General features: G+C 46.6%; 1 protein-coding gene across 15 annotated transcripts in view; it reads left to right on the top strand.

Moving 5' to 3' along the window:
- Window positions 1-18,994, top strand: part of synj1 (synaptojanin 1) — a 36,006-nt gene that overhangs the window by 6,796 nt on the left and 10,216 nt on the right. For 3 of the 15 annotated variants that reach the window (XM_029121074.2, XM_029121069.2, XM_029121083.2), the window contains 24 exons: window positions 1,051-1,112; window positions 1,227-1,323; window positions 1,518-1,693; window positions 2,055-2,136; window positions 2,230-2,382; window positions 4,566-4,731; window positions 6,180-6,203; window positions 6,883-7,074; window positions 7,562-7,646; window positions 7,761-7,901; window positions 8,079-8,271; window positions 8,496-8,654; window positions 8,838-8,994; window positions 9,142-9,262; window positions 9,721-9,933; window positions 10,211-10,289; window positions 10,638-10,803; window positions 11,833-12,018; window positions 12,149-12,205; window positions 12,539-12,655; window positions 12,983-13,021; window positions 13,898-13,963; window positions 14,735-14,770; window positions 18,951-18,974. In XM_029121074.2, coding sequence (XP_028976907.2) covers window positions 1,051-1,112; window positions 1,227-1,323; window positions 1,518-1,693; window positions 2,055-2,136; window positions 2,230-2,382; window positions 4,566-4,731; window positions 6,180-6,203; window positions 6,883-7,074; window positions 7,562-7,646; window positions 7,761-7,901; window positions 8,079-8,271; window positions 8,496-8,654; window positions 8,838-8,994; window positions 9,142-9,262; window positions 9,721-9,933; window positions 10,211-10,289; window positions 10,638-10,803; window positions 11,833-12,018; window positions 12,149-12,205; window positions 12,539-12,655; window positions 12,983-13,021; window positions 13,898-13,963; window positions 14,735-14,770; window positions 18,951-18,974 — 2,791 coding nt within the window. The remainder of the gene's footprint in view (window positions 1-1,050; window positions 1,113-1,226; window positions 1,324-1,517; window positions 1,694-2,054; window positions 2,137-2,229; window positions 2,383-4,565; window positions 4,732-6,179; window positions 6,204-6,882; window positions 7,075-7,561; window positions 7,647-7,760; window positions 7,902-8,078; window positions 8,272-8,495; window positions 8,655-8,837; window positions 8,995-9,141; window positions 9,263-9,720; window positions 9,934-10,210; window positions 10,290-10,637; window positions 10,804-11,832; window positions 12,019-12,148; window positions 12,206-12,538; window positions 12,656-12,982; window positions 13,022-13,897; window positions 13,964-14,734; window positions 14,771-18,950; window positions 18,975-18,994) is intronic. The other 12 variants (XM_029121075.2, XM_029121071.2, XM_029121070.2 and 9 more) reach the window with 11 other exon arrangements.

Genomic DNA, 18,994 nt, shown 5'->3' with positions numbered 1-18,994 from the left:
AGAGGGATGGAAGGTCGGTAATGGTAGAGGGATGGAAGGTCGGTAATGGTAGAGGGATGGAAGGTCGGTAATGGTAGAGGGATGGAAGGTCGGTAATGGTAGAGGGATGGAAGGTCGGTAATGGTAGAGGGATGGAAGGTCGGTAATGGTAGAGGGATGGAAGGTCGGTAATGGTAGAGGGATGGAAAGGCAGAATAAGTCAGGGAGTGACTGATGTGTCCAGTGACAACAGAACCTTGCTTCGATCAGTCTACATTATATCCTTGGCTATGTTCCAAATGACAGACTGTTCCCAACATAGTGTACTTGCACAGAATGCCTAATTTCCTGACAGTTCATTTCTATTGGCATCCCTACAGGATCCCTTTCATTGTTGTGAAATTACAGTGTTTTGTGCGGAAGCCTAGCTTTCCCTGCAGTCCTGTACAGTAGCATCTGTGCCACTTCATTGTTTTGACCCACACATCAAAGTGTGTCGAGTGGTTGTACACTGACTGCTCCCAGGACTGCAAGGAAAATATTTTTACGGTCCATAAACACCTGCGTAACATTTGGGAATTAGAGCTTGGAGTTTTCAGCTCGTAGCCTGGGGACCCTGAGTACTTCAGTAGGTCTGGTAGATAATTGTCACCTGGCGTTCAAGGTCTTCATCCGTTCCTGGTTAGAGGGCTGGATGGACCGTCGTCTGGTGTTGGGCTAATGTAACACAACTACTGTTCTGATGTGCAGATGGAAAATCCTGTTTCCAGTCCTAACGGAATGCTAAACATGAGCCTCATATCATTTCATGTCATTGCTGCTCCCTGTACTGCACAATGCTTTTCTCTGTCCCTGAAACTGATTGTGTGTGTGCGAGTGTGCGTGCACGGGGCGCGTGTGCACGTCCGTGCGGTCAGCTGGTTCTTGTGGTGTCAATCTTGTTGGTTGGTTTTGGGTCCCATTTTTCACTCTGAGCAAGGGAAGCAGCGGTGTCTGTTGGGAGGGAGGGAGGCAGGGGGGGAGGGAGTCTAACCACATGACGTGAGACTCTGTCATGCTTTCTCTCTGAAGGTGGGCTCACATCGTGTCAAGCTCTCCAGAGGTTACGAGGCCAATGCACCCGCTTTTGACAGGTAAGTGTGTACGTACGAGCGAGGCTGTGTACGTGCATGCCTGTGTATGTGTGTGTGTGTGTGTGCGCGTGCTGTTGGCGTGTGTATTCTGACCTTTGTGTCTGCATTTTCCAGGCACTTCAGTGCTCTGAGAAGGCTATATGGTAGACAGGTGATCATCAACCTGCTGGGCATGAAGGAAGGGGAACACATGCTCAGCAAAGCATTCCAGGTGAATGACCCCTGACCTTAGACTCCCACCACATGCATCTTCCTGTTCCCTAGCGTTGATGCTAAGCCCAAAATGAACTAAGCACTCCATGTCACACACCACTCATTTCCAGGACACAGCAATTGTTGATGTGTTTGGGAAGCATGCTTTTTAAGGTTTTGTTTGTAATGTGTGGTTCCTCCTGACTCTGTCAGAGTCACCTGAAGGCATCGGAACATTCCGGAGCCGTGAAGATGATCAACTTTGATTACCATCAGATGGTCAAAGGGGGCAAGGCTGACAAACTCCACAGTGTCCTCAAACCTCAGCTCAAAAAATTCCTGGACGATTGTGGTTTCTTTTACTACTCTGGAGATACCGGAATTACCAGGTTAGTCTACACACACCTCACCCCCCTCCAACACATTTTAACTCGAACTCCTAAGCTTAAACCTAGCCCTTCATGTTTTATTTCTCGTTGTTTTTTTGGAGATTTTTTTGTTTCCACTCTTATGCAGTAGTGAATCCAAAGCACACAGGCACCAACTCACACACTTGCAGAGGACCCATCAACACAGCTGACTGAAATGAATTTAGATTGAAAAATATCTTTCTCATCTCGCTCTGTGCTTTCATTTTCTCTTTCTTTCACCTCTCGTTCTTCTGTCCCTGTCTTTCCTGTCTCCTCCCCTCTCTCTGACTCACCCTTTCTACACCCTCTTCCTCCCCTCTCTTCCTCCCCTCTCTCGCAGGTCTCAGAGTGGGACCTTGAGGACAAACTGTTTAGACTGTCTGGACCGAACCAACAGTGTCCAGGCCTTCTTTGCTCTGGAGGTGAACATATGACCCACATCTGTCTTAACTGAAGGTTCTGTGAACCATCATACACGGGGAGCGTTGTTCTGAGTCTCCCCTCTCCCCATCCAGGTGTTGCCTCAGCAGTTAGAGGACATGGGTTTGTCGGAGAAGCCTCAGCTGGTTGCCAGGTTTCAGGAGGTTTTCAGATCCATGTGGACGGTTAACGGGGACTCTGTCAGCAAGATCTATGCTGGGACAGGAGCTTTGGACGGAAAGGCAAAGGTGGCGAAACTCTCACATGAGAATACTCTCTCACACAGACCAACACTCTAACACGCAGATATACACACACACACACACACACACACACACACTCACTCACTCACTCACTGACATACAGTACTAACATTACATAGACTGGTGTTTTTCTGTCTCCTAACTCTGTGTGTGTCTGTTTGTGTGTCAATGCTGTGTGCGTGTTATTTTCCTATGCTGTCCTTTGGACCTCCTTACCTGTTGGGTAAGTTGATGAGCCAGTTGCTGTCCTTCACCTCACCTCCCGTCACATGTAATCTCAGAGCTCCTGTACCCTGACCTCCCGTCATCTGACCTATCATATCTAATATCAGTTTCTGTTTTGAGCGTCTAGTTTTGGTGATGTGCTGTTTTCTTTCTGTGGCTTAAACAACATTCTGGTTGTGTGTACTTGTGTTTGTACAGGTGTGAGTGTGCATCTGTCTAGCGGGCTAGTGTCCAAACTCTAAACCCAGCCCCTCGTGATTATGTCATACGCTTCCAGTACCACTGGTGTTGATGTCATACGTTATGAATACCTCTGGTGATGAGTTCGGTTCACCATGAATATCACTGGTGATGCGTTCTGTTCACTATGAATACCTCTGGTGATGCGTTCTGTTCACTATGAATACCTCTGGTGATGCGTTCTGTTCACTATGAATACCTCTGGTGATGCGTTCTGTTCACTATGAATACCTCTGGTGATGCGTTCTGTTCACTATGAATACCTCTGGTGATGCGTTCTGTTCATTATGAATACCTCTGGTGATGCGTTCTGTTCCCTACTGATCCTTTTCACGTGACGTCACGCCATGTGGGAACGCCCACTTGGCGGGCATAACAGTCTCTCCTTCCGTTGACAACTCCACAGCCTTTATTAGTTTTACTTCAGAATGCCAGATTGTTGCAGTTCCATTGGATGCACTAACCAGCTTATATATTGTATTTGCAATCATATCTACATGTAATCATTGTAATGAATGACATGTCCTGTTTTCGTCTGCAATGATGCAACCACCTCCAATGGCCTAGCTAACATTAATGAGGCTTGCTAAACCTCTCTGGTTAAACAATAACGTTGGCTAAGTTAATAACAAAGTTAATACAGGAGAAAATCACCCCTGTCCAACCTCCACAGCGACTCAATGATGGGTCATTTAAACATTAGGAATGGTTTACCTGACGTTGGGAAAACGTTTATATTGTTACCAGTACCTTGAGATGCTTCTTACGGAGCCACTCCTTAGTTGCCCTGGCTGTGTGTTTTGGGTCGTTGTCATGCTGGAAGACACAGCCAAGACCCATCTTCAATGCTCTTACTGAGGGAAGGAGGTTGTTGCCAAGATCTCGCGATACATGGCCTCATCCATCCTCCCCTCAATACGGTGCAGTCGTCCTGTCCCCTTTGTAGAAAAGCTCCATGAATACCACTGGTGATGACACCTGTGGTCTATGAATACTGCTGGTGCTGACATCTGTTCATTATGAATAACGCCGGTGATGACATCTCTCCACTATGAAGATCTCTGGTGATGATGTCTGTTCTGTATGCATACCACTGGTGATGATGTCAGTTCACTATGAATACCACTGGTGATAACGTCTGTCTATGAATACCACTGGTGATGACGTCTGTCTATGAATACCACTGGTGATGTCAGTTCACTATGAATACCATTGGTGATGATGATTGGCCATATGCTAGCACTCCCATATACTTTCAGCCATTGCGCTAATGTTTAATACTAGAACTGTATTCAAAGATCACTATAGTGAAATGCCTTGATATGAGTCCATCAGACCAGGTGCAAAAATGTCTTCATTACTAGAACCTCTCGCGGTCCCTTTTAAATGATTACGATGGTTGAAGCGGGAATCTTAACATGGTTTGATGAATACGATAACACAGTGGCTGACGCCAATAATCTGAATGGCTGAAGTAGTGTGTCTGTGGCGTCTCCTTGATATTTTCTTTCAGGGAGATTTCCCAACCTTAAGCCAATCTGGGATATTTGTCGTTTTCTTTAACTTTTCCCTGATCTTGTTGTTGGGTCGTTTGTTTTCTGGTCGTCTTCAAAGATTGTAGTTGAGGGGTGGTGGTTTCTGTCAGTCAGTGTCTAAGTAACTCATCTTTTTCACCTGTCGTTTTTGCCTGACTCTCCATCCAGGGAGGGAAGTTGAAGGATGGAGCCCGGTCTGTGACCAGAACTATCCAGAATAACTTCTTTGACAGTTCTAAGCAGGAGGCCATCGACGTCCTCCGACTGGGCTCAACCCTGAATTCTGACCTGGCAGACAAGGCCCGGGCACTGCTTACCACCTCCAGTCTTTACGGTAATACCGCACACTGCTTTGTCCATCACTTCAAGTCTTTACAGTAATTTCCCACACACACACGCACGCACACACACCACCAACAGTCTTTATGGTAATGAAGTAGATTTCAGTCTAATCGGTCAATAAATCAAGGAGCATGATGCTTACGCACAGCGGAGGTAAACACACTTTAGGTATAGAGGGGGTGAATGGGTTAGATCAGTGGTTCCCAACCATGGGTACTAGGACCCCTGGGGGTACTTGGCCTTTCCACAGGGGGTACTTGAAAACACTCATGACACCATAGACTTACTAGTGAAATGAACATGAGGGGGTACTTCAGGGGTACTCCAAGCAGTGCAAATTATTTTTGGGGGTACAGTAACTGAAAAGGGTTGGGAGCCACTGGGCTAGATGACCTTGAAGTGTAGAGGGGGTGAATGGGTTAGATGACCTTCAAGTGTAGAGGGGGGTGAATGGGATAGATGACCTTCAAGTGTAGAGGGGGGTGAATGGGTTAGATGACTTTGAAGTGTAGAGGGGGGTGAGTGTAGAAAAGTTAGAGTCATATTAGATTAGATTCAACTTTATTGTACTTGTATTTCAAGTTCAACGAAGTGCAGTTAGCATCTAACCAGAAGTGCAAATAGATGAGGGCAGGAAAGTATTTAAATGTGTTTAATATTGTTTATATTACAAATGGAATGTATAGATGTGCAATGAAGGCAAATGCAGTATGTGCAGAAAGACTCCAGACAATTATTCTATCTTGTAAGACTGCCCACCAGCTGGTTCATATTCCGTACTCTGCACTACTTTCAACCAGTGCATACTGGGTTGCAGTGTACTACTTTCAACCAGAGCATATTGGGTTGCAGTGTACTACTATCAACCAGTGCATATTGGGTTGCAGTGTACTACTTTCAACCCCAGCATATTGGGTTGAAGTGTACTACTTTCAACCCCAGCATATTGGGATGTAGTGTACTACTTTCAACCCCAGCATATTGGGTTGTAGTGTACTACTTTCAACCCCAGCATATTGGGTTGTAGTGTACTACTTTCAACCCCAGCATATTGGGTTGTAGTGTACTTCTTTCAACCCCAGCATATTGGGTTGTAGTGTACTACTTTCAACCCCAGCATATTGGGTTGTAGTGCACTACTTTCTACCACAGCATATTGGGTTGTAGTGCACTACTTTCAACCACAGCATATTGGGTTGGAGTGCACTATGTAGGCAATAGGGTCCCATTTGCATTAAGGCCATAGCTGGCTATGTAATCTTTCTGAGATGTCCCTCTCTGTTGAGGGACAGATTAACACTGTGCGTGTGTGTGTTCTGCTTCCACTAAGAGCCCGGGTTCTTAGTTGGTATCACAAACCGCTCTAATGCTGTTATCTCTTTAATCGCTCCCATCCCTCTTTCTCTTTTTTTCCTCTCTCTCTCCCTATGCTCACGCTAGTCACTGAGCCTATCTTACAATCAGGTACAGTAACTCATCACAGACTGAGAAGACAGCTGTGTCTGTCTGTGTGCGTGTGTGTAATCCAGGTCAGTCTGGATGTCTAGTCTGATGTCTTCCTCTATTTAAAAGTCAGAATTCCATCTCTGTCGTTTGAGTTTTTCGCACAGCGTCTTTTTTTATCATGATCCTTTATGTAGGAGTGTGTTGTGTTATTGAGTCTTTCCCCAAATAACTTCAGTTCATTATTTATTTCTTCATCAGTGGTTGGGCTAAATTCCATTTTAGTTAATTTTCATTGTGTTCATTCTTTTCTCTGGGAACGTAATGCGATAGAACACTGATTCACTTTCTAAGATGGAATTGAAATAGAATTGATCCATCCTCATCAGTGTTATTTTGCTTTCCTTTGTGTTTGACCCCCATTGGTAGTTGTACTGTCTGACTTTCACCTCTTCAGAACCATGTTCCTACCAGGAGTTTGCTGTTTATTTTCTCAGTAAAAGCATGCAACACAATGGACTGTGAGGAGGAACATATCAAAGTCTTGCCCTGGTGCCTGACATTACTTTATAATAACATACTTTTATTGACTTCTGTCTATGTGTTTGTTTTAACCTTGTGAATCTCTCTTTCTCTCTTTCTCTTTCTTCTCTTTCTCTCTCATATAACCCCTGTCCCTCCTTTCATTTCCGGTCTCCAGCCTCTCCCAGAGTTCTCCTGGGCATGTGTCAGAACCATCAGCAGTACACCCGCCCCAAGCAGGTCAGAGTGGCTGTGGGGACGTGGAATGTCAACGGGGGCAAGCAGTTCCGCAGTATCGCCTTCCGGAACCAGACCCTGAACGACTGGCTTCTGGACGCTCCCATGAAGGCCGGGCTCCCAGAGTTCCAGGGTACGGAACCCTGATGGAGGATGATGATGGTTCTTTTAAAGGGGTGCTGTTCCACAGTGGTTTTTGAAACTATGTATAGGGACCCCCAATCGTGTCACAGTGTCCACTGTCTTTAGCCCTGAACTAGCTCACCAGATTGTTCAAATACATGGAAGGGAAAAGAATAACAAAGACGACGAACCGATTCAGACTAAAGTTGTTTTTTGGTTTTGGGGTAGCCCCAATGTAAGTCATCCATGGACAGATACCATTCAATGTGAGTTTTGCCCATTTTGTAATAGCGTGTAATAGCGTATCCTGCATGTTCTAATTATCATTTTTATTGAACAATCCTGGAGAAAAAAAAATATTGAAAGGGAGTGTGTTTCCTTGGGCATACAAAGTTCTGCGATAGAAGTTCTAACCTTCTTGGACCCATCCCATCCTATTCCAGTTCTGTGTGTTCCTCTCTTTTAACCAGGTTCTAATGTGTGTGTTCTCCCTACAGCCAATAAAGCTAACCCACCAGACATCTTTGCAATCGGCTTCGAGGAGATGGTTGAGTTAAATGCTGGCAACATCGTCAGTGCTAGGTACACACATGCATGGATCTCTCCCTTTTTTCTCTCTTTGTCTCATAACACTTTTGCTTATTTTTTTATTCATGAATTAATCATGTATTTATTTATTTATTTATTTCTTGTCAGTACAACCAACCAGAAGTTATGGGCTGCTGAGCTGCAGAAGAACCTATCCCGTGATCATAAATATGTCCTTCTGGCGTCTGAGCAGCTTGTAGGAGTTTGTCTGTTCGTCTTCATACGCCCTCACCACGCACCTTACATCAGGTAAGCACACACACAATATCGGGTCACATTCCCAGCCAGAGACAAACAACTTCAACAGATGCAGAGAACTTTTGCTCACATTTTTTGGAAAATGTGTTGCTGTTTGAACATCATTGCAAAATGTAGAAACCAAACGTACAAGCGACCTCTGTTAATGTGCTATTTGTTGATTGACAGGGATGTTGCCGTTGACACTGTGAAGACAGGGATGGGCGGAGCAACTGGTAACAAAGGGGGAGTGGCCATCCGCATGCTGTTCCATACGACCAGTATCTGTTTCGTCTGCTCCCACTTCGCTGCCGGCCAATCACAGGTCAAGGAGAGGAACGACGACTACAACGAGATCACGCGCAAACTCAGCTTCCCCATGGTAACCACAATCTTCTCCTACCTTGTGTTTGATGGTAGTGTGTTTTTGGTCTCTGTGTGTGTGTGTGTTTTCGGTGTCTGTTGGTCTGTGTGTGTTCTTGGTCACTGTGTGTGTGTTTTTGTTCTCTGTGTGTGTATTTTTGGTCTCTGCGTGTTTATTTTCAATCTCTGTGTGTGTGTGTTTGTGTGTGTGTGTGTGTTTAATCTTCTCCTCTCCCCCCCCAGGGTCGCCTGCTGTACTCTCACGACTACATCTTCTGGTGTGGGGACTTCAACTACCGAATCAGTCTGCCCAACGAGGAGGTGAAGGAGTTAATCAGACAACAGAACTGGGAGGCTCTGACGGCCGGAGACCAGCTCGTGGACCAGAAGAACCAGGGCCTGGTGGGAAAACGCGCGCGCGCACACACGCATGCACGCACACACACATGCACTACACACACCTTCGCGAACACACTACTCAGACGCACTACACACACACACACACACACACACACACCCAGGCGCACGCACGCACACACACACCAGCACTACACACAGTTGTAATACTAAGAACTGTATCTTCAGGTGTTCCGTGGCTTCATCGAGGGGAACCTGGACTTCGCTCCCACCTACAAGTATGACCTGTTCTCTGACGACTACGACACCAGTGAGAAGTGTCGAACCCCTGCCTGGACCGACCGCTGCCTCTGGAAGAGGAGGAAGTGGGACTTTGACAAGACTGGTGAGACGAAGCAGACAGGCAAGGTTTTGTTTTCTGTCTTAAATATCACAGGCTAACTGTTTGTCTGTGTGTGTGTACGCGTGCCTGTACATGTGTGCGTGTGTGTGTGCGTGTGTGTGTGTGTGTGTGTGTGTGTGCGTGCGGTAGCGGAGGAGTTGAACATGGTGGGTCCGGTGGGGGGGATGGACAGTGATGAGCAGCAGTACCCTTGGAGCCCTGGGGAGCTGAAATACTACGGCAGGGCGGAGCTTAAGACCTCAGACCACAGGTAACATCAGGACACATTAGGGTGCCATTAAAAGGCTATGTTATATGGCTGGGGTTAGGTAATGTGGTTCAGTTATGGGGTTAGGTGATAGGGGTATGTTATAGGGCTGGGGTTAGGTAATAGGGTTATGTTATATGGCTGGGGTTAGGTAATGTGGTTCAGTTATGGGGTTAGGTGATAGGGGTATGTTATAGGGCTGGGGTTAGGTAATAGGGTTATGTTATAGGGCTGGGGTTAGGTAATAGGGTTATGTTATAGGGCTGGGGTTAGGTAATAGGGTTATGTTATAGGGCTGGGGTTAGGTAATAGGGTTATGTTATAGGGCTGGGGTTAGGTAATAGGGTTATGTTATAGGGCTGGGGTTAGGTAATAGGGTTATGTTATAGGGCTGGGGTTAGATGTTAATTTGGTGCCCTGTAGATGAGGATGGATTTACAGGTGCTTATTTTCCTGTTGAGGCCTGTGATGGCGGTGATAGACATCGATGTACTGGAGGTGGACCCAGAGGCACGCCACCAGGTTTACAAGGAGGTGATCGCCCTTCAGGGTCCCCCCGATGGGACCATCCTGGTCTCCCTCTGCAGCTCTGGACCAGACGACTACTTTGATGACGCGCTCATCGATGAGCTGCTGGACAAGTTTGCCGTGTTCGGAGAGGTCATCCTCATCAGGTGATACACCCTGACTCTCAGGTTCTACTCTGCCTGGTAGTCACCACTGGCTCATCCTATATTACAGATCTATTCCTATGAAAGTTCTATTCTACCTACTGAAAACACTTCCATAAACTGTTGTGAGTGTATCTGCAAGGTGATTGATACCTGCTCTTTTTCACAATGTTTTTGCATTTTTGTCTTGCAGTCCATACCTTTGAGACTACACCTGCCTGTTACAGACCCTATGTTAGATGTTGAAGCAGTGTGTCTGTTGTGTCTTGGTGCTGTCTAGGTTTGTGGAGGAGAAGATGTGGGTGACTTTTCTAGAAGGCTACTCTGCTCTGGCAGCCCTGTCTCTCAGCGCCTCCACGGTGACTATACAACCTTTCTTCAGAGTTGCAAAATATAAATACAACCTTACACCAACCCTCCAGTAACATTAGAATAACCTTACACCAACCCTCCAGTAACATTAGAATAACCTTGCACCAAACCTCCAGTAACATTAGAATAACCTTACACCAAACCTCCAGTAACATTAGAATAACCTTACACCAAACCTCCAGTAACTTTAGAATAACCCTCTAGTGACATTATAACAACCTTAAAACAATTCAGTAAAATTACAACAGCCAAACTAGCATGGCAACAACTCTCTGGTGTCATTGGAAAAACCTTGAAGCTGCTGTGTGTGCACGTGTGTGTGTGTGTGTGTGTAGGTGCTGGGCAAAGTGATAGACATTCGTCTGAAGAGCCCTGGCTGGATCAAGAGTCTGGAGGAGGAAATGAGCGTGGAGAGGATCTGTGGAACCATCCCAACCTCAGCCAGCTCCTCCCTCCTGGCGGAGGATGCTAACCTGGAGGAGGAGGATTACGACATGGAGGGTGAGGACTAAGACATGGGGGGTGAGGACTAAGACATGGGGGGTGAGGACTCAGACATGGGGGGTGAGGACTCAGACATGGGGGGTGAGGACTCAGACATGGGGGGTGAGGACTAAGACATGGGGGGTGAGGTTTATGACATGGATATGTTTTTATTTCCTCCCATGTTGGTCTGGGCGTGTAATATGTTTTTATATTCCTCCCATGTTGGGCTATGTGTGTAATAGGTTGTGTCTGTGTGCATTGTCTATTAGTAGAATAACCACCACACCTCAAGTTGGCCTAGGCAAGTTATTGGCAGTATTTGTTGCGCTGCCTGTCTCAACATCTTCATTAGGAATTGTCATGCAGTTTGCTGCCAACTCCTTCACTTTGTTCTAGTCATGGTTTGTTGTGTGTTTTTTGTCATTTGTTTGACCTGCTGGTTGCAGTGAACTTCACAGCAGGAGTAGGTGCTCTTCTCCTATGCGGTCTGCACATGTTTTCCACCAACTGTCCTTATGTTCCAGCAGAACATTTACATTTAAGTTCATGAAGTTGCAAATCACACTAAGTTTTAACCATCTCAGATGACACTTGATCTATTTCCAAAACGTATCTACCTAAGTTTCTTCATGTCCCCACATTAATCATTGTACTGTTCATGGTAATAGTTCTTGATCAAAGTGGCAATGCGATGCGAAACATGATTTCACTTGTCCTCACTACACACCTCTCCAACAGAGACTAGTTCTGGTTCAGTGCCTTGGACTTGGTTATTTGCGTAGGCAGTTCCAATGAAGATATTGCATAATGTGTTCACATTTATTTTGCTCACTCACAAACACACACGTGTCTGGTCTTATCAGATTCAAAATCAGCTGCAACACTCTTTCTCTTCTCCAAAGAAGCCGGCAACAGTTTTTTCCTGCATTTAATGGGCTTAAACCTGATTTGTTTTACATGGCTGTGTGCCTGTGTATGTTAACCAGCTCTTTGGGTGTGTGCGTGTGTTAATGTGTGTTGAACACGGCTCTGTGTCTCCACCAGGGGATGTAGATGAAGAGGTGGAGGACATCGTCCCTCAACACCTCCAACCTGGTGCAGGTTCTGCCCCCCTCTCTTCCCCCCTGCCCTCCCCCCGGGGCAGCCCCACTCACTCCCCCACCCATGGAGAGCCTGCTGTCCCCAGCCGACCCAGCCGATCTGCCCCGCGCACTGCAGGGCCCCCTCAAGGTACACACACACACACACACTGTATGATAACTGTTTGATGTTCATACAAGATCACAACGTGCTGTAACACGACAAATGCACCCAGACACACATTTGATTGGTCGTTACGCTCTCACTAACTATCCGGAAGGCGTTGTCAGCGGAGGCTTAAGTCCCGCCCTCAGAAGGAGAACCAGCATTGACCAAGGTAGAACACAGATTTCCCTAACCTTAAACCTGGACAGGATAGCTGTCTGTTATCCTGGGAGGTTGTAGTACCAGCTGTCTGTTATCTTGGGAGGTCGTAGTACTAGCTAGCTGTCTGTTATCTTATGAGGTCGTAGTACTAGCTAGCTGTCTGTTATCTTGTGAGGTTGTAGTACCAGCTAGCTGTCTGTTATCCTGGGAGATTGTAGTACCAGTGTGTTGCTACAGTAGGTCTACCCACTCCTACTTTTAAAACTGACGATTGTACTCTACAGTTATGAATAAGAGATGCATCTTGACAACTTCTCTATTCCCCCCTCCCCCTCCCCCTCAGGGACACCGGTGGACTTCCAGCCAGGCACTCCCCTGGAGCCTAAACGCCCCCCTCCTCCTCGTCCCAATGCCCCGCCAGCCAGACCAGCCCCTCCTCAACGTCCCCCACCCCCCTCAGGTACTGCTGGTCCTTATGAGTTAAAACTTGCTTGTTAAACTCTGACCCCACAAGGTCTGAATGCTGCTGATTATCTGTTCTGCCTGATAATAAACCAGGCAACACTTTAAAGTTGACTAGCATCATGTATTTCCACAGCCTTGCTCCTTCTCTGTAGGTAGTCTAATGTTAGGAGATTGATGGGTTCTGTTCCTTCTCTGTGAGGAGTTAGCCGAGTTCTCCTTCTCTATAGGGAGTCTGATGTTAGGAGTTAGCTTTAGAATTTAATATATGTTCAGTTGATTGCAGTAACATTGTTATTGTCACTTCACTCCTTTCCACATGAAGGAGGTCTGAGCCCTGTGCCTAGCAGGAGGGAATTTGCAGGTAAACCATTAGAAGCAAGGTGTGCTGCTGTAAAATGCATGCTGGCTTATTGTAGCAGGCCTAGCTGTTACCATGGAGATGCCATAGAGCTGGTGTGCTAAACCCAACACTGACCGGACCAACCGTCTATTGAGAACATTTCCGTGACACAGTACCTAGAGGGCTAGCCTTCACTAGAGAGCCTGCTAACGTGCGCTAACTGCTAATGGGGCAACTGATAGCAATGCCGAAGTGCAGTAGATTAAGTGCTTGTAGAAGAAGTAACTAGCGCATATTTAATGTTCTGAAACCCTCTTTCAGTTCATTGTTATTTTGTTAATTCCATTTGCTGTGACATGGGTCTTTGGTTGGCCAGCTCTCCCACTGACTAGTGGAATGAGCAGTCTCCTTTCCACTCCTGTGTGTCTCATTACAAACTGGGTTCTAAGTGGAACCATGTTCCCTTTAAAGGGATCTTCAGCTATGCTATAACCTGTTCTGTTGAGCACACCTCTACCATCATACTGTATTCGTCCTGGCAGGGTTGGCCACGTTACTTGCTCTTCCTTTGAGGGTCATGGGTTTGTTTTTACGTGCAACTCATTTTCTCTGAAATAGCGTGCCTCAATATGGTACATACAGACGGGATAGTTTTCTGGAAGAACAGTTTCAGCCTAATCTTGTACTAAGAAGCACTTTCTATGGGTAATCTTCAAATGAATCCAGTGTTCAGAAAACCCACCATATGAGACTGGTTTGATTTGACTGTGGAACAACAGTGACTAGGCATTTTCCTGAACTTTTTGACAATTAACTTCTCATCTGTTGGCTGAGGTGCATTGTGGTTCACTTTGGCCCTTTCAGCCTAATATTGACATTTTCCCTTCCCCTCTAAAGACTTTCTAGGGCCTTTCTCTGGAGAGAATACACTGAGCCCTGTTGTAACTAGGAGGGCTAGTGAAGGTAAAGAATCTGTAGGTCTAAAATGCATAGATAGGTTATCCATGCGCTCGTGGCTCCTACCCACTGAGTTGAATATAGGGCACATTTTTGCGTCTTTGCCAAAATGACCACCATGGCAGTTCAGAGAATGGGTACTTAGTGGTGCTGCCCGCATTAAAATGGGCCCTGTGGCAAAGTATGCCCTCTATCCAACTTCATGCCTCGCCAATAGAATTAAACGAGGATGGAGCAGTCTGTTTTGTGTCGATGTGTAAGCTGGGTAGTATTGTTGTTGAGGTATAGGAAGGTTGTGTCCTGGTTGAATATCTTCCTAGTAGTAGGTAATTGTTCTGTAGTTAGGGCTGTAGTGAGTCAGCGTGTTTTGTGTTTTAGTGAACCTGGTGTCTACTGGGGTGTCGCCTCCAACTTGTTCCTCTCTGACAGTAGAACCTCTAGGATGTGTTCTGTTCCGCGTGCTAGTCGTTTGGGTGGCTAGATTTGTGTATGTTAACCGAGTGGTGTGATTGGGACTACGTGATGCCAGTTCTTCAGAGGTAATCTGAATTGTACTGTCTGTTTAGACCTTTTGATAGGTATGTAACATTTGTTGCTAGTGTTAATTTTTGACAGTAAATAGTCAACAATGATTAGTGACGGTATTTGAACAGTGTGTAGCGAACAGAGTGGTCAGTAATGCTATGTTAAATGGTAGGTAAGACAGTGGTAAGCAGTCCTGAACAGGACCTATACATTTTTAAGTCTGGTTTCCTTGTGCTGCTTCTTCCTGTGAAGGACAAAGAAGCCCTGGGCTGGCCAGACCTGATTCAGGTAAGTATTTTGTGGGGTTATAACGTGCTTGTAACATCTCATAGTTTATTTCTGGTCTTGGAAACTCGCAAGTTGAGGACTTATTTGCAAACCAAGCTCAAGTAGCATTGTCTTATAGCATAGTAGTAGTAAGGTGCTAATAGCATAATAGTAGCATGATAATAACATTGTAGTAGCATTGTCATAGCATTGTAGTAACATTGAGCACAGTTGTAATCAGTGTCCAGTTATCCAAGATTCTGCAGAGATGGGTATTGAAGAGTACGCTGTATAGAGGTGGATAGAGAAATGTAGGCTCAGCAGAGATGCGATCATGAAGTTCCAGAAGAAACAAATGGAAATGATCACTCCAGGGACATCAGTGTTGAATGAATCAGCTTTATTCTCCTATAGGAGGACCATCTTGGCACAGTGTGTACGTGACATTGCCAGAACATAAAGAAAGCATCCACTTAGATGAAGCCTACGCACTAGATGTGTCGCTAACCACTACACCACAAAGCTCGACGTTCGACGGGTGTCAGTATAGCCTCTTGTGTCTATGCCTCTTTTGCCGCTGGCCGTTTTAACAGATAATTGGCCATTCGTGAATTATATTGATACAGTTAAACTGACTGTTTCTTACTAAGTTTACCTCCACCACAAATAGCGTTTCAACAGCTTATTAGCCAGTAATAGACTTACTGGTATTTACTAACGTCTTAGGAATAATCATAAGAATTGAGCAATTGCTAGCGAGACTGAAGATGAACTTTTCCATGCCAGAAACTGTCGCAATATAACCGTAAACAATTTCAGTTTTTGGTTTTAGCCAGCAAAGTTTTGTCAAGAATAATTCACAATGCGTACTTCGCTTCTCCTGCGAGGATATACGAACTTGGGAGCTCTAGTTCACTAGTCTGCTTTTCTAACCACTACGCTATTTAACAAAGGGTAGTTACTCACTGTGAGGTTCGCTGCTGTGTGTTCCAGCCTAGCTGCTTTATTGAGGGAAAATTCTATTTGACTGGGATTTATTTTCTCCCCTCACCTTTTGTGTAAGAATGAGATAAAGGTAAATCATGTCAGAACTTTTTCCACTCTTAATGTGACCTATGATGCGAACAATTCAGAAATCTTCGAGGGGGAAAAATGCCAAATAAAAACCTTACAATAACTTGGTTGCATAAGTGTGCACACCCTCTTATAACTGGGGATGTGGCTGTGTTCAGAATTAACCAATCACATTCAAACTCATGTTAAATAGAAGTCATTACACACCTGCCATCATTTAAAGTAACTCTGATTAATCACAAATAAAGTTCAGCTGTTCTAGTTCATTTGTTCTAGCAATTTTCCTAACATTTTCTTAGTTGCATCTCAGAGCAAAAGCCATGGTCCGCAGAGAGCTTCCAAAGAATCAGAAGTATCTCATTGTTGAAAGTTTTCAGTCAGGAGAAGGGTACAAATTAATTTCCAAAGCATTAGAAATACCATGGAACACAGTATATTCAAAACCCTTTAATTATGAAAAACATTTTGAGGACCGTGACGTCGCCCGGTATGGCGCAGCCGGGGCCCCACCCTAGAGCCAGAACCAGGGTATGGGCTCGTATGCGAGCGCCTAGTGGCCGGGCCTTTCCCCACAGGGTCCGGCCAGGCTCAGCCCGAAGGAGCGACGTGGGGCCGCCTTCCTGTGGGCTCACCACCTGCAGGAGGGACCATAAGGGGTCGGTGTGTAGAGGATTGGGCGGCAGTCGAAGGCTGGGGCCTCGACAACCCGATCCCTGGACACGGAAACTAGCTCTAGGGACGTGGAACGTCACCTCGCTGGCGGGGAAGGAGCCTGAGATTGTGCGTGAGGTTGAGAGGTTCCGACTAGAGATAGTCAGGATCACCTCTACGCATGGCTTGGGCTCTGGAACCACACTCCTTGAGAGAGGATGGACTTTTCGCCACTCTGGAGTTGCCCATGGTGAGAGGCGGCGGGCTTGGTGTGGGTTTGCTCATAGCTACCCAGCTCTGCCGCCATGTGTTGGAGTTTACCCCGGTGAACGAGAGGGTCATTTCCCTGCGCCTACGGGTCGGGATTGGTCTCTCACTGTTGTTTGTGCCTACGGGCCGAACGGCAGTGCAGAGTACCCGACCTTCTTGGAGTCTCTGGGAGGGGTGCTGGAAAGTGCTCCGACTGGGGACTCCATCGTTCAGTTATTTGACTTCTGTGCTAGTCACAGTTTGTCCATAACGAACACCATGTTCAAGCATAAGGGTGTCCATCAGTGCACGTGGCACCAGGACACCCTAGGCCGCAGGTCGATGATCGACTTTGTTGTCGTTTCATCTGACCTGCGGCCGTATGTCTTGGACACTCTGGTAAAGAGAGGGGCGGAGCTGTCAACTGATCACCACCTGGTGGTGAGTTGGATCCGATGGCGGGGGAGGTAGCTGGACAGACTCGGCAGGCCTCCGAGTCTCCTGTCAGAGAGATCTATAACTCCCACCTCCGGCAGAGCTTCGACTGGATCCCGAGGGAGGCTGGAGATATTGAGTCCAAGTGGACCATGTTATCCATCTCCATTGTCGAAGCGGCCGCTCTGAGCTGTGGCCGTAAGGTCTCTGGGGCCTGTCTAGGCGGCAATCCCCGAACCCGGTGGTGGACACGGGAAGTAAGGGATGCCGTCAAGCTGAAGAAGGAGTCCTATCAGGCCTGGTTGGCTTGTGGGACTCCTGAGGCAGCTGACTGGTCCCGACAAGCCAAGCGGACTGCAGCCCGGGTGGTTGTGGAGGCAGTTCGGTGAGGTCATGGAGAAGGACTATCGGCTGGCCTCGAAGAGATTCTGGCAAACCGTCTGGCGCCTCAGGAGAGGGAAACAGTGCCCTACCAACGCTGTTTACAGTGGCGGTGGGCAGCTGTTGACCTCAACTGAGGATGTCGTCGGGCGGTGGAAGGAGTAGTTTGAGGATCTCCTCAATCCCGCCGTCATGTCTCCCATTGAGGAAGCAGAGGCTGAGGGCTCAGAGGTGGACTCGTCCATCACCCGGGCTGAGTCACTGAGGTAGTCAAGAAACTCCTCGGTGGCAAGGCACCAGGGGTGGATGAGTTGGGTTTTCATCCGGGCCGTGGAACACTGGACCAGCTCTATACCCTCTACATGGTGATGGAGGGTTCATTGGAGTTTGCCCAACCAGTCCACATGTTTTATGGATTTGGAGAAGGCATTCGACTGCGTCCCTCGCGGCATCCTGTGGAGGGTGCTTCGGGAGTGTGGGGTCCTGGGTCCTTTGCTAAGGGCTGTCAGGTCCCTGTACGACCGAAGCAGGAGCTTGGTTCGCATTGCCGGCAGTAAGTCAGACTTGTTCCCGGTGCATGTTGGACTCCGGCAGGGCTGCCCTTTGTCGCCGGTTCTGACAGAATTTCTAGGCGCAGCCAGGGGCCGGAGAGTGTCAGGTTTGGGGCCCACACGATTTCGTCTCTGCTCTTTGCGGATGATGTTGTCGTGTTGGCCCCTTCAAGCCAGGAGCTTCAGCATGCACTGGGACGGTTGGCAGCTGAGTGTGAAGTGGTTGGGATGAAAATCAGTACCTCCAAATCCGAGGCCATGGTCCTCAATCGGAAAAGGGTGGCTTGCCCACTTCAGGTTTGTGGAGAGTTCTTGCCTCAAGTGGAGGAGTTTAAGTATCTAGGGGTGCTTGTGCAAAGAAGAGTGGCCAAATATTGCCACGTCAATATGTGCAATTGCTAATAGACTCCTAACCAAAAAGACTGAGTGCTGTAATAAAATCAAACGGTGCTTCAACAAAGTATTAGTTAAAGGGTGTGCACACTTATGCAACCAGGTTATTGTTTTTATTTTCCCTCCTCAAAGATTTCAGTTTGTTTTTCAATTGAATTGTTCATGTTATAGGTCACATTAAAGGTAGAAAAAGTTCGGACATGATTTATCTTTGTCTCATTCTGGCATTTTAACGGGGGTGTGTAGACTTTTTTGTCTTTTTTATATCCACTGTAGCTAGCTTAACGGGATAGTTAACTATTTATAGTATTTTGTTTGTTCTCTGATAATACAATCCCCAGTAATATATGTATGTCAGCTGTTATGTGTGCACTTTCAGTACAAAGCTCTGTGTAAGAACTTCTGCTAAATGGTCAATTTAGCAGATGGTAATATGTGTTTTTCTTCTCTTGGCATCTCTTGGCCAGCTCTGGCTAGGAGAGGGAGTGAAGGTAAAGTTCTATAGATTCTC

The sequence above is a fragment of the Esox lucius genome, chromosome 7 (assembly GCF_011004845.1).
Source record: "Esox lucius isolate fEsoLuc1 chromosome 7, fEsoLuc1.pri, whole genome shotgun sequence".
Classification (NCBI taxonomy): domain Eukaryota; kingdom Metazoa; phylum Chordata; class Actinopteri; order Esociformes; family Esocidae; genus Esox; species Esox lucius.
Note: the sequence above shows the minus strand (reverse complement) of the source record. Positions and strands in the feature narration are given on the sequence as shown.